Source organism: Garra rufa, chromosome 25 (genome assembly GCF_049309525.1).
Source record: "Garra rufa chromosome 25, GarRuf1.0, whole genome shotgun sequence".
Lineage (NCBI taxonomy): Eukaryota > Metazoa > Chordata > Actinopteri > Cypriniformes > Cyprinidae > Garra > Garra rufa.
In genome coordinates, this window is record NC_133385.1 from 31,420,023 (window position 1) to 31,433,029 (window position 13,007).

The 13,007-nt window shown below is 40.6% G+C and overlaps 1 protein-coding gene across 1 annotated transcript; it reads left to right on the forward strand.

Annotated features, from left to right (window-relative positions):
- Positions 1–1,386: 1,386 nt before the first annotated feature.
- Positions 1,387–10,589, forward strand: dusp8a (dual specificity phosphatase 8a). The gene is made up of 5 exons (XM_073831745.1): positions 1,387–1,723; positions 5,898–6,064; positions 6,146–6,305; positions 6,452–6,575; positions 7,628–10,589. The coding sequence occupies exons 1-5, from the start codon at positions 1,606–1,608 to the stop codon at positions 8,676–8,678; spliced, it is 1,620 nt and encodes a 539-aa protein (XP_073687846.1). The 5' UTR covers positions 1,387–1,605; the 3' UTR covers positions 8,679–10,589.
- Positions 10,590–13,007: the final 2,418 nt, after the last annotated feature.

The window sequence follows — 13,007 nt, forward strand, 5'->3', positions numbered from 1 at the left end:
AATAAAAATATCTTAATTTGTGTTTCGAAGATAAACTAAAATCTTACAGGTTTCGAATGACATGAGGGTGAGTAATTAATGACAGAATTTTCATTTTTGGGTGAACTATCTGTCCCTTTAAACTTTGCTGATGTAAATCATAAGTTTGATTTGATTGCGAAAAAAAAAAAAAAGTTAAAACAAACCCAAAGTATTTGCTGTAGTTTTGCGGCTATGAGAGCAGAAACAAAAGCTTCTACTGTTATCATTTTCCATTCTCTTTTCGCGTTCATACATAAAATGTGCATTCCTTTTCGTAAATATTAGATCGAAAAATAAAGGCCCAAGCACACTCCCGCCCATAGAACATCCCCTCAAAGAAATCAGGAAATTAGCTGATAACGCAAAATTCAGATGCAAAATTTATTCACAATAAAAGCCAGATTTACTAACAGCTTGCGCCGGTCAACCAGCCTGGTTTTAGCTGGTCAGCAGCCTGGTTTTAGAGGGGTTTTGTCCACTTTTCCAGCGTGGCCAGGCTGGTTAGGTTGGTCTTAGCTGGTCAGGCTGGGAAAGCACCAGCTAAAACCAGCCTGACCAGCCTGGGAGACCAGCTAAAACCAGCTACTTCCAGCTTAAACCAGCTAAGACCAGCCAACCAGCCTAGGCTGGTTTTAGTTGTTTTTTTCAGCAGGGATATGGGAGGAGAGTATTAAAATTAATTACACAACTTGATTTACCAACAATTGCACTCGTCAAATTACTGGTATTTGCGCCATTATTTAACGGCCAGAAAAAGCATTAGACAGTAATTTGCGCTGCTCTTGGTAGATTGCATTGTCAGAATTTTCCCTTCCCATCAGTGCTTTTCTGGAATTGCGCTCTAATGCTAATTTTCCATTTAGTAAATCTTATCTTAAGAAAAATATTCATTTCTATTCACTTATCTCAATAAAAATTCATCAATTTATACAACATTTTAAAATTTGCACAATGCAATGTAATGTTATTGTAAATTGAATGCATTTAGAAGTAGTGTGAAAGGAGAAGATCAAACGCGTCTTTGTGTACATACATAAAGTGTGTACTCGCAGTCTGGTTTCTGTCTAAAACAGTTGAGAGGGTGTTATTTTTTCATTTTCAGAAAAACATCGACTGGGCCCCTAAGGTGGCTGCATATTTGCTCGGTGAGTAAGGAATGCGGTTGCATGCCTTACTCATAAGCCAGATTCGGCTCACATAGAGTAAGAGTGAGCGAGAGAGAGAGAGAGGAAGGACGGGGGGGGGGGAGACAGAGTGAAAGTAAGCGAGAAAGGAGAGAGACAGGGCAGACTATGCTCACGGCAAATGAGCTCATTCACTCTAAGGTCACACAGAGAGAGAGAGAGAAGGCGGGGAAAGACTCGAACGGAGGCTGTACAACAATAGCGAGCTCCACTTTCAGTTGTTGCCACACAGAATGAGATCGAGGAAGGATCCGTGGCACTCCTGAGGAAAGACCACACACTTCTTCTGCCCTCGTTTCTGTGAGGGGGACGCGGTTGACGCTTTCCTGTGGAGTTTCACCCGCTTACCTTTTTGTTGGACGCATAGTTATTGGACTGCGGTTTGGACGGGCTGGTGCGGATGCCCCTAGACGTGGTCATATCCCCTCCGGAGAACTGCTTCTGGCCGGGGATCCAGCCAACAGACATGAGGCTCAAAATCAGAGTCCGCAAGATGAGGAAAGAACGCAAGCTGAGAGGTGTGTAGCATCGGTTGTCACCTGGACCGATTATGCTTTTCCATCAGTACCTGTCAAACACGTGTCGGTTCGAGGTTATGCGATACGTTTCATGCTCTTGCTCTTTCTTTTCTGGCTGATGTTGGATTTCTTTAACCATAGATGTGTGTTAAAGAGTTAGGTTAACTTAGCATTGCTCCTAGAAAAGTAGAAAACTAAACGGACGTGCATCAGATTTATTTGATTTGAGTACTTTTTGCACACATGCATATTTGAGTTACTAGTGTGCATACTGATGTCACCAAGTTGGACTTTGCCAAGCAATTTACTTTTATTGCAATGACGTCTACGCTTTCGTAATGGCTTAAGGGCAGAAATGCAATAATTGTAATAGCGCCAACAGTTAATGATTCGATGATACAGGGTCCCGGGGTTTAACACTTCTAATCTGTCAAGCATGACACAAAGCGCCGGGAGTGATGAGGTAGCCACCAACCCCCTGCTGTTTTTTGTGTTCCTCATTGTGCAGCATGCATGTGTGCAATGATGTCATTGGGGCCTTATTGAGATGCTAATAAGTGTGTGTGTGCGCGCAGAGATGGGGACAGATGGGGGCTGCTCCTCAATGGCGTCATGTCTTCTGCATCTGGAGACTTGTGTGTGTGTGTGTGTGTGTGTGTGTGTGTGTGTGTGTGTGTTGATGTGCATTAGTTTCATTCAGGGGCCCATCAATGCTGCTGGATGTAGAGCGTTGAATGGAAGCCTGTGTGAGAGTGGCTATAGAGCCCAGCTGAAAAGATGAAAAACTGAGGGGCTCCTAAAGATGGAGGTCAGGTGCCGCAGGGACAATGAAGTGATATCAAAGGCCGGAGTTAATGAACTGTGCACTCTGTGTTATTAACCACAAACGCGACTCAATCATTAAAGGCCATATGCGCAAAAACGTAACCTTATTGCAGCTGCAGAGAATTTAGATAAGTATCCCACCCGAGCGTTACAGGCTCTGTAGGAGCTATTCACCCTGCAAATTCTTCCATGATGTTACAGTTCCTCCTTCGAAAGTTTATTGCACTTTTTCTGAAGACCTGAGGTCTGAGGCACGTCAGAGAAAGTTGGATGTTGAATGGAGGTTATGTAAGCTTCGCAGAGGGAGAAAAAAAACTTAGAGTAAGTGTGCGAGTGGCACATTGCCTTTTCGTCCAGCGTGAGATTGACCCTGGCACACTTCTTTTGCCGAAAACACACTTGCACTCATATGCCTAGTGGTTTTCGAGAAACGTCACCACTGCCCTCTTACGTAACTGGAGTCTATAAAAGTGACTAATGTTGCCTAAGTCGGTCATGGCTGTAATTGTTAGTGCGTCTGTGCATTGTGCATCACAACAACTTTTAAAAGTGTATTTGGAAAATTCTTTATTTTTGCTGCAGGAGTAAAAGTAATCGTTCGTCAATTCGACATTAGCAAGATGTTAAGACAGATACGGAAGCTTATGGTTTCCTTGTAATCCTAACTGTCACCACCACCGCCCAGTTAGAAATGATAGCTGATGACCTCACTCAAGTATTTCCTCTCTTGGCTTTTCAACAATGTGGTGCTTTACTTGTTCCTGTTTGTGTTGCTGTGGTCCAGTAACACTTTTTTCCCTCGAGGAAGCTATATAAAGTAGATCTTGGAAGGAGGACAATGTTCCAAATCCTTGAGGAGATGAAAGATCTCCAAAGGAGATCTTGTCCCTTTGAAATCCTTGACCTTTGAGTTCAAGGAAGGAGGATGGGAGGTCAGCGTTGCTTCCCTGTTTTGGCAAAAGTAACGCATTTGAGGGATGTGGGAAAGGAAGCCGGTTTTAAGGGGTTACTTCATCCAAAAATGAAAATGAGCTTATTATTTGCTCATCCTTCAGGAATCCTAGGTGTATATGACTTCCTTCTTTCAGATGAATCCAATCAGAGTTATATTAAAAAATGTCCTGGCTCTTTCAAGCTTTATCATGACAATAGATGGGTGTTTCTCATCAACAGGTCAAAACAAGTCCAATAAAGTGAATCCATCCATAATAAAAAGTGCCTCACATGGCTCCGCAGGGTAAATAAAGGTCTCCTGTAGCGAATCGATTCGTTTTTGTAAGAAAAAAATCCATATTTAAAACATAATGATCACTTTAATCTAGCTTGCGCTCACTGTTGTACATGGAAGCAGCTCTGGGCGGATGTTGTAGGACGTCGGCGTTGTGCATACGCCACTCAGAAGACAGAAAACAATAATAATTGTTTTTCGATGACCGAAAAAAACAACGGTCACAAATTAGAAGACAAAAATGAGGATTTGTAAAGAAGAATGTCGGAGGATTTTGACATAAGCCAAGAGCAGACTGGTTTTCCGTTGCAATTTTGCTTCCTTTGCTCCTGCAAACAAACGTTGGTTTTCATGAGACTCACGTCTTACAGCCTACATCTTATGTTATCCGGTTGGGGCAGCTTCCGTGTACAAAAGTTAGCACAAGCTAGAGAAGCTAAGTGATTATTATGTTTTATTGCAAAAACACATCGATTTGCTACAGGAGACCTTTATTCAGCCCCAAGTGGATGCACTTTATTGGACTTGTTTTACACTGTTGACAAGAAATACCCGCCCATTGCAATAATAGAGCTGGAAGGGGCCAGGATAATTTGTAATATAACTCTGATTGGATTTGTCTGAAAGAAGAAAGTCATATACACCTAGGATGCCTTGAGGGTGAATAAGTAATTGGCAAATTTTCATTTTTGGGTGAACTAACCCTTTAACCAGGCTAAATCTGGAGTGTTACTTGACAGTGTTGACATAATGACCAACCCTTTTTAGGCAGTTATGTCACTGGGCCAGTGAGGGGAGTTACAGTTGGGGGATGGAGAAAAAGACATCCAGGATTTGATGGTTGTATCAATGTGGTTTCGGGGGGAGGGTGTATTTGAACCAGGATGGGGGTCGTAGAACATTTGGTCGGCAGTCATTCATCTACATGGTTTCGAGAGCGTATGGAGGAGGCACCAGGGGCCCGTTGGTTCTGCTTGAGTGACATGCAAATCACCTCTCAGTCTTCTGTGTTGGGAGATGATGTCATTGTACCGGCCATTGCCACTAATAGCAGGAAACAGACAGGTTGTCGCTCAAGCTCTCAAAGCACCAGGCACCCCCAAACAAAAATAGTTGTTGATTAGCACATGGATAAGAGGGACAGGTGTTCCTCGTTGTCAGTTAGCACCAAGCAGGTGGCTTTTAAAGTTCACAGTTAATTGATGTATAGATTCTGCATGATGTCATGCAATACTGACGTTTCTCTTTGTTGTAAACCTCCTTATCACCTCGCTCTTTATTTGCCATGACTCATTTTATTGACTCATTCGTTTTAACTCCTCCTTCCCGCCCAGATCTGTTTAACACAGTCACTTTTGTTTGGACTATTGGCCGGGATGAAATGATTTCATGGCTCCCTGGTTGACTGCTGTGTGTGCACACTCCCAGGGTTACCATGTCCCAGATTCTCATGGAGCTCATCTGAGATTAAGGTCTAAACCCATCTGCCGGGGCTCACGCTTTCTGGCAGCACTGCATGGCTCAATGAAGACTCTTTGCAGATTTTTACCTTGCATTTGTATGCATGCCGCTGTCCAGACACCCAACGCCCTAGAGCTGTGATTCAAGGGCTTGGTCTGCACCTGTGACCACCCTCATTCTCTAAGCCTGACGCAATTGTTCAGTTGAGGATATTAGGTCATTCAGGAAAAGGAGCTCCAGCGGACAAATACCAAAAGTGGAGCCACCCGCCTCTTAAAGAGACCGAATCCTTCTTTAGGCCAACTGGCCTACGTTCATACATGCACTGACCTAGATTGGCATAATCTTGTTTATAACATCTGAATCCTCTCTTGCTTGAGTTTTGACAAATTATATGTGACATCAGCAGGTCTTTTGTTAGTACGAAATGTTTTGACTTGAAATATGCCTCTTATTATTATTACAGGTTGCTCTTTGTTGAGTTCTTTGTCCTGCTTGAGAGATTTTGAGTTGCATCCCTTACATAACGACTTATGCTACAACAATGACCATGTTGACAGTCTGCAAATCCAGCGTTCTTGTTGGTCTTGTCTGTCTTCTTTCACATAGGTAGGGGGTCATTTTGTTCCTAACATGTTCTCTCTTTTTCTGTTTCTTTAGGTGGTTTTGCAGCATTCTCATCCTGTTTCCCGGGCCTGTGTGAAGGCAAGCCAGTGGCTACTCTGCCTATGAGCTTGTCTCAACCATGTTTGCCTGTGGCAAATGTTGGTCCCACACGAATCCTGCCCCATCTCTACCTGGGCTCCCAAAAAGATGTGCTCAACAAGGTACGACTGATTGTAAGGTCTTGGAATGTTAGAAACTTAATCACATTGCATATTTCATACCTTGGTTCTTTGCACTTTCAGGATCTGATGGCTCAAAATGGCATCACATATGTGTTAAATGCAAGCAACACCTGCCCAAAGCCAGAGTTCATCTCTGAAAGCCATTTCATGCGCATTCCCGTCAATGACAACTACTGTGAAAAACTCCTGCCATGGCTAGACAAAACCAACGAGTTTATTGGTAAGATCCAGATATCAAGTGAACTTTGCATGTTAAATTTGATCCTCAAAGCATGTTTGCAGAAATGACACGGCTTGTCGCTGAAGAGGTATTTGGTTGTCTTGCGTGTTTTGTGTTTGCTCACGTGCTTCCCTTCTCCCTTTCAGACAAAGCCAAGGTTTCCAACTGTCGAGTCATTGTCCATTGTTTAGCCGGCATCTCCAGGTCCGCTACCATCGCCATTGCTTATATCATGAAGACAATGGGCTTGTCATCAGATGACGCGTACAGGTAAAATCACTCAGACACCCTGCAGCTTAAATTGCACAGTCTCAGAAAGACATTTTCTGCTAGCTGTAATTTTAGATCCATTTCCTGCAACAAAACCTGTCGTCCTAAACACATAGTTTTGTTTAAAGCCTTTACAAGCTCACATGATGCGTCTTTGTGTTGACGATGTCTTCCTTTCCATATATGTGACCCTGGGCCACAAAACCAGTCATAAGTAGCATGGGTATATTTGTAGCAATAGCCAACAAAACATTGCATGGGTCAAAATAATACATTTTTCTTTTATGCCAAAAAATCATTAGAATATTGATTGTATTTCAATCATTTTATTTCCTACCGTAAATATTTTAAAACTTAATTTTTGATTAGTAATATGCATTGCTAAGAACTAAAGGCGATTTTATTTTATTTTTTTTTCCAGATTTTTAAATAGTTGTATCTCGGGCCAAATATTGTCCTATCCTAACAAACCATACATCAATTTAAAAGCTTATTTCTTCATGGGTATAAGGATGTTCACACTTGTCATGTTTGGTTCAATTAAAACAAACTCTGGTGCAATTGCTCTGTTAGTGCGGTTTATTTGAGTAAGTGTGAACGCCATTTGAATTCTGGTGCGCACCAAACAAGTGGATAGAGACGAAAAAGCTAAAAAGAGCTAAAAAGATGAGTCTCAGTCTGCTTCCAAATAAACTTTGGTGCAGTTCGAATGAAATATGAACGCAACACAGACCAAATACTTCTAAACAAACCAAAAATAGAAGCAGCGCTTTAAGTCGAATGCACCTTTTCCTTTTGTTTGAAGTGTTCGGTGAGTACCGTCACAAAATATACATAATTTAACCCGACCAATCAGGTTATAAACATATCACTATGCCTTTTGGTTTGGCATCTTTAGGTTCGCTGTCAAAAATGTCCAGGGCCAAATGTATCATTTTCCTTTTTGGTACAGATCAAATGGACCAAATGAACCGAACTACAAGTGTGAACACACCCTCAATCTCAATTTAAAAAAATTGACACTTATGACCCTTATCTTCTTGTGTTTCCAGGTTTGTGAAGGACCGCAGACCTTCAATATCACCCAACTTCAACTTCCTGGGACAGCTGCTGGAGTTTGAGAAAGGTCTGAGGTTGCTAAAGGCTTTGTCCTCAGGACAGGACAAGTTGGAGCAGTCAGAACCTAGAGGAGAATCCTCCGGTGATCCTGAAAAGAGTCGCCTGGAGGCCGAGAAGGACGGCACAGAATTGGACGCCAAGCTACCTTCTCCAACCTCCCTCCAGCAGGGCTTCAATGGCTTGAATCTCTCTGCAGAGCGTATCCTGGACACCAACCGGCTCAAGCGATCTTTCTCGCTTGACATCAAATCGGTCTACGAGCCCAACCACTGTCCGCGCCTCGCGCCTTCGCACACCGAGGATGTTCCCAAACTCTGCAAGCTTGATAGCCCCAAGGCCGGAGAAGCCAATGGCGTATGCCAGTACTCACCCATCAGCCCAAGTTTAGCTGAATCTCCAAGCCTTTTCCCTGAGAGCAGCTCCCGACCTCGTTCGCGGAGGAAAAGCAAGCACAACGGTAGCAGCGCTGGAAGTTCTCCCGTGCACACGCACAGCCTAAACTTCGGACACTCGCTCTCCGCACATAAAAGTCCAAGTCTTGACGACAATCTGAAGCCCTCCCTGCTGCTCAGCCTTCCCACTGTGGGCACCGGGCCCATGTGGACCAAGCATCGAGACACCGTACAGGCCACGACCCCTGTTACGCCAACAGGCGAAGCCCCTTGGTTCTACAGCTCGGAGTCAATGAACAGTAACGGAGGTGGAGGAGGAGCGGTACACTTTCCTGCACTGGGGTGCAGCAGCCTCCCCGGCCCATGCGAGGCTGTGCGCCTTCGAGAGAAGGTGAGGGAGCCTCGAGACTCGAGGGGAAGCTGGCACGAGGATGCTCCTACTTCCAGCGCCGCTGATAAGCAGTTCAAACGCCGCAGCTGTCAGATGGAGTTTGAGGAGGGGATATCGGAGACACGTTCACGGGAGGAACTGGGGAAGATCAGCAAACAATCCAGCTTCTCTGGAAGCATGGAAATCATTGAAGTATCCTGACATCACCTGCACAGCCCCTGGGGACTTTTACGCACAGACGGACGGGCGCCACTTATGAGCAAGAATGACTAAGAGTGGGGCCTGACAAGGCTGTGGAACGTTCATATTAGTTCATAGGCTTCTCAGAAATGGGAGTTTTTTTGTCTTTTTAAGCCGGTGGAACCGGACGCAGATTGACTTTGCTTTGTCTTTCTACTGTTTTTAAGCCATAGCCATCCCCAGACGATGACGAGCTGAGACTGCAGTTGCAGAATCCCTCCCCTATTCCTCATAAAAGCTTTACCAGCCTTTTTGGTGTATTGAGAATCAAGCATGGCTGTTACGCTCACACTTGTTTCTTTTATTATGCCGCCCCGGACAGCACAAGGAGTCAGCACAGACTAAGCCTCGGTGGTACATGCTTTTACTGGCTGAATGAAGGCCTCTTTGTGCCGTGCTCTTGTCCACCCTGCTCCTGTATCCCAGCATTCATGGAATCCTGGAGGAGGAACCAGGCATGTCATGAAGGAAACGCATTGTGGGCGTTTTCCCATAATGTTTTCTGTCATTCTTTTGTTACCCAGATTTCAGGGTCTCGTCCTTCCCCATCCTGTGCCCAAGTGGAGATGCTCGAACTCTTGTGCAACCCACGTTCCTCTCACGAAGCATGCGTCAAGGCTGCTGTTTTCCTTCCTATACGAACAGTGATTGCGATGAACGTTTTAATTTGTCGTTTTAGTTACCGTTTTAATTTATTCTACTGGTTCATTCTGGTAATGAGAAATAATATAAAGATGTGGAGTTTTTATTTTTCCTCTTCAGTGTTGATCTCACTTTTTCAGTGATATTTACAAAAACACACCTTCGCAGAACTGATACGCAACTACAAGCAATATGTTTTCTTTTTTCGTCCTCCTTTGTCTTCATAACCAGGAATTATCTGATGTTTAAATGCACTTTCTGTTGCTTTAAGAGGGAAGTTTTTGGACGATTCTCATTGAAAGGGTACCACGACGCTTTACAAAAAACGTAAACGTAAAAAATCACTTGTAACCATTGATGTCCTGCGGTGTGTGCGTCACAAACTAAAGCATATTTGGTATGGCTTTCGTTTGTCTCTCCAGCCTGCTGGCTTGAATTATTAAAGACTTTAATCCAGCATGAATAATCTAGAGTCATCTAGAAGAAAATATGTATGATACCCCAGCATTGTAAAATGAGTAGCGACTCATTTTGGTTTTCAAGAATTAGATTTTTGTATTAACAAGCACACAAGACAAAATGAAGGGATAAAAAAACACAACAGGGACTCTAAAGGGGTTTGTCTGTGTCCCCCATTTGTTCTGCATATTTATGACATTATTTATTGTTTGTTTGGGTCTGATTGTGGGACGATGTGTGGATGGATGTTGCAAATGACTGACATCTTGGAGAGGAGATAAACCCCTAAACTAGACACTAGATGCATTTAAACCTGGCTGAGTTCGTAGTTTCCATTGGATCGTAAACTTTATAAGGAACTGATAAGAACAGAATCTGCACTATGGTGACAATACATTCTGCTTGCTTTCTTCTCAGGGGAGCTTTTAATGAGTCAATTACATGTCTGAGCTCTGAGCTTTCTCTATTTCTACTCTTTCTCTCCTTCACTCCCCTTTTCCCTTTCATCTCTAGAACGCTCCAAAGGTTAAATATGTATGTGTGTGTGTGTGTGTGTGTGTGCAAATGTGAATGGGAGATAGTTCTGCGATTTATTTATGTCTGTATTTTTTTCAGTTAGCTTTTCTGTATGGCAAATCCTGTATTTGTGCTGCTGTAATTTGTTTTCCTTGTGTGAGACATTACCTGTATTTCCTTTTCCTTTCCTGTACTATAATTTTAAAGACATTGTTATCATTATTTAAAACATGTAATAAAAAGATGCAGGCTGTCCTTTTTTGCTGAAACTGTTAAATAGTTGGCAACTTTATTATTATTATTATTATTATATGTTGTGTGAATAGCATCGTATCAACAAAACTAATTGATATAGGGAATTTTTTTAAAGAGAAAATCTTGATACCTTAGGCTGCTTGACGCAAAATACCTCAGGTTCTTTTGAAAGGCTTGTTCCTCCCCATGTACCCATTTTGTGACGATGAAACAAAATACAAACATTACAAAATATGAAAATGTTTCGTTATTTCCTTTCCTTTGATTTTTGTCGTAGCATAGTTGTGCAGGATTTATGAACGATCAACATTATCAGTTATTTTTGCATATTGTAAATATTTCTAATATTTAGGGTTAAAGAGTTTTGTACGGTTTAGTTTAGAAACTTGTTTCTGCCACAGGATGGAAAAATGTGACCTTGGACCACAAAACCGTCTTAAGTAGCAATAGCCAACAAAACATTGTATGGGTCAAAATTATACATTTTTCTTTTATGGCAAAAATCATTAGGATATTAAGTAAAGATCATGTTCCATGAAGATATTTGTAGATTTTCTACCCGTAAATATATCAAATCTTAATTTTTGATATGCATGGCTAAGAACTTAATTTGGACAACTTTAAAGGCAATTTTCTCAGTATTTAGTTTTTTATCCCAAATGTTTTTCTCGCAATTTTAAGTTTATATCTCACAATTCAAAATGTCATAATTACAATGTAAACTTAAAATCCAAGGAAATTATCCAAAATCTTATGCATAAAATATTATCTTCCTCAAAGTTCCATTTATTTGATCAAAATAGAGAAAAGAAATATTATTGCTATTTTAATATACTTTCTAGTCACTTCACATGATCATTCAGAAATCATTCTAATATGCTGTTTTTTTATCAATGTTGGAACCTGTGATATTTTTCAGGATTCTTTGATGAGTACAATGTTAAAAAGAACAGCATTTATTAAAAATACAAATTTTATCTAACAATACAAGTCTACTTTTTATCAATTTAACACATCCTTGCTGAATAAAAGTATTAATTACTTTCAAAGAAAAAATGTACTGACCCCAAACTTTGAACGGTAGTGTATATTGTTAGAAAAGATGTCTATTTTAAATAAATGCTGTTCTTTTTAATGTTTTATTCATCAAAGAATCAAAAAAAGTATCACAGATTAAAAAATAATAAATAAATAAAAAATAATAATAATTATATATATATATATATATATATATATATATATATATATATATGTGTGTGTGTGTGTGTGTGTGTGTGTGTGTGCTGGAAATTCAGCTTTGCATCATAGGAATCAATTCTATTTTAAAGTATATTAAAGTAGAAAACCACTATTTTAAATTACAATAATATTTCACGATATTACAGTTTTTTTCTGTATTTTAAATCAAATTAATGCAGCCTTGATGAGCAGAAAAAAAATATATTTTTAAATATATTAAAAAAAAACATAAAAATTGTACTGATCCCAAACTTTTGAACAGCAGTGTAACTAGTGATTACCTATTTTATTTACTTTTTTTTTTTATTCCTGTCCAAACAGCTGATAAAACAATGATCCAAATGATCCACAAGTAATTCACACCACTCCAATCCATCAATTAACATCTTGAAACCATTGCTTCTAGACAAAATAATCCATCCTCTGTTGTCCTCACATCAAAATCCACCCACATATTTGTTTAGATCTGTTTCAAACTGGTAAACTGTGCTTGATCTGTGCATATTTATCTCCTTAATTCAGACTAGACAGCTTTTTCACTGGAGAAAGCAATATTATGGATAGAGGACTAGATATTTTAGCCTTATTTATGTTCAAATGTCAGCTTTTCACTCCACAAGGTGTTCATTGATGGACTAGAGTGGTGTGGATTACTTGTGGATATTTGTGGACTCATTCTGACGGCACCCATTCACTGCAGAGGATCCATTGGTGAGCAAGTGATGTAATGCTACATTTCTTCAAATCTGATGAAGAAACAAACTCATCTACATCTTGGATGGCCTGAGGGTGAGTACATTTCTAGCAAAGTTTCAAATTTGGGTGAACTATTCCTTCAAATAAAGCAAAATGTTTGTTTGTAAGAGTTTTTGTTAACTTTAGTATGATTTCGGCAGATTTGAAGAAGCAAAACCAGTTGAAAAAACACTGAGTACTTAGTGGGATTTGCAAGAAAACAAAACATGTTTATAGCTACAGCCACATATTAAACCCATATTAATATGTTGATTTGAAACATATATTGATGTAACTGAAATATCTAGTGGATATTAAAAGCATTTAACAATAGTTCCTTATTTTCAAACTTAATAAAATTGAGAAAAAATCTAAAAGGTTATGAGTTTCAAACCAAAAAGGGTTACAAATATGTTTTATAAGGTTGGGGATGCAGGGAACAAC